General features: G+C 38.2%; 1 protein-coding gene across 1 annotated transcript; it reads left to right on the top strand.

Moving 5' to 3' along the window:
• Positions 1-6: 6 nt before the first annotated feature.
• On the top strand, positions 7-709 carry LOC113473392 (calcium-transporting ATPase type 2C member 1-like; the record flags this gene model as incomplete). Its single annotated transcript, XM_026833044.1, has 2 exons — positions 7-102; positions 554-709. Coding segments are annotated over exons 1-2 (243 nt in total), but the record flags the coding sequence as incomplete, so codon positions are not given.
• Between the last annotated feature and the right edge of the window lie 6 nt (positions 710-715).

Below are 715 nucleotides of genomic sequence, written 5' to 3'. Positions count from 1 at the left end.
GACCAAATCGATCAAATGACCGAACATCAGCTGCAACAGGTGGTCAACTCCGTGACTGTGTTCTATCGTGTGACTCCCCGACATAAACTGACTATCGTGAAGGTAAGAAACAAATAAAATATAGTTCACCTAAAAAAAAAAGAAGAAAAACTTGGCATACTTTTTACCCGGGACGTGTTTTTCGAGAGGATATCACTATTTTTTGGATAGATATAACTCGGTAACTGTGGTCTATCGGTGAGGCGTCGACAGAAGGTGACTATTGTGAAAGTAAAAAGAAAACATATAAAAATTTGGCACACTTTTTGCTCTTTTTTTTTGAGGGGATATCACTAGTTTTTATAGTTATAGTTATTATTCGGTTTGTAGATATACCTCGCCGCGACACTAGTTGTCTTTTGTTAAGATAAAAGAAAAATATTGAAAAAAAACTTGACATACTTTTTGCCGGAAACAAGTTTTTTGAGGGGATATCATTACTTTTTGTAGTTCTATAAGTCGATGACTGTGTTTTCTGGGGCCAAAAAAGTAATTATCCTCTTTCCATTTGCAGGCATTCCAAGCGAATGGTGTAATAGTGGGTATGACTGGGGATGGCGTTAATGACGGTGTAGCGCTGAAGAAGGCAGATATTGGAATAGCTATGGGCAAACAAGGAACGGATGTGTGTAAGGAAGCGGCTGATATGATTCTGGTGGACGATGATTTCAATACC

Source organism: Diaphorina citri, unplaced genomic scaffold, assembly GCF_000475195.1.
Source record: "Diaphorina citri unplaced genomic scaffold, Diaci psyllid genome assembly version 1.1 scaffold28047, whole genome shotgun sequence".
NCBI classification, from domain to species: Eukaryota; Metazoa; Arthropoda; class Insecta; order Hemiptera; family Psyllidae; genus Diaphorina; species Diaphorina citri.
The sequence above is the reverse complement of the archived record's forward strand: the minus strand, read 5'-3'. Positions and strand labels throughout refer to the sequence as shown.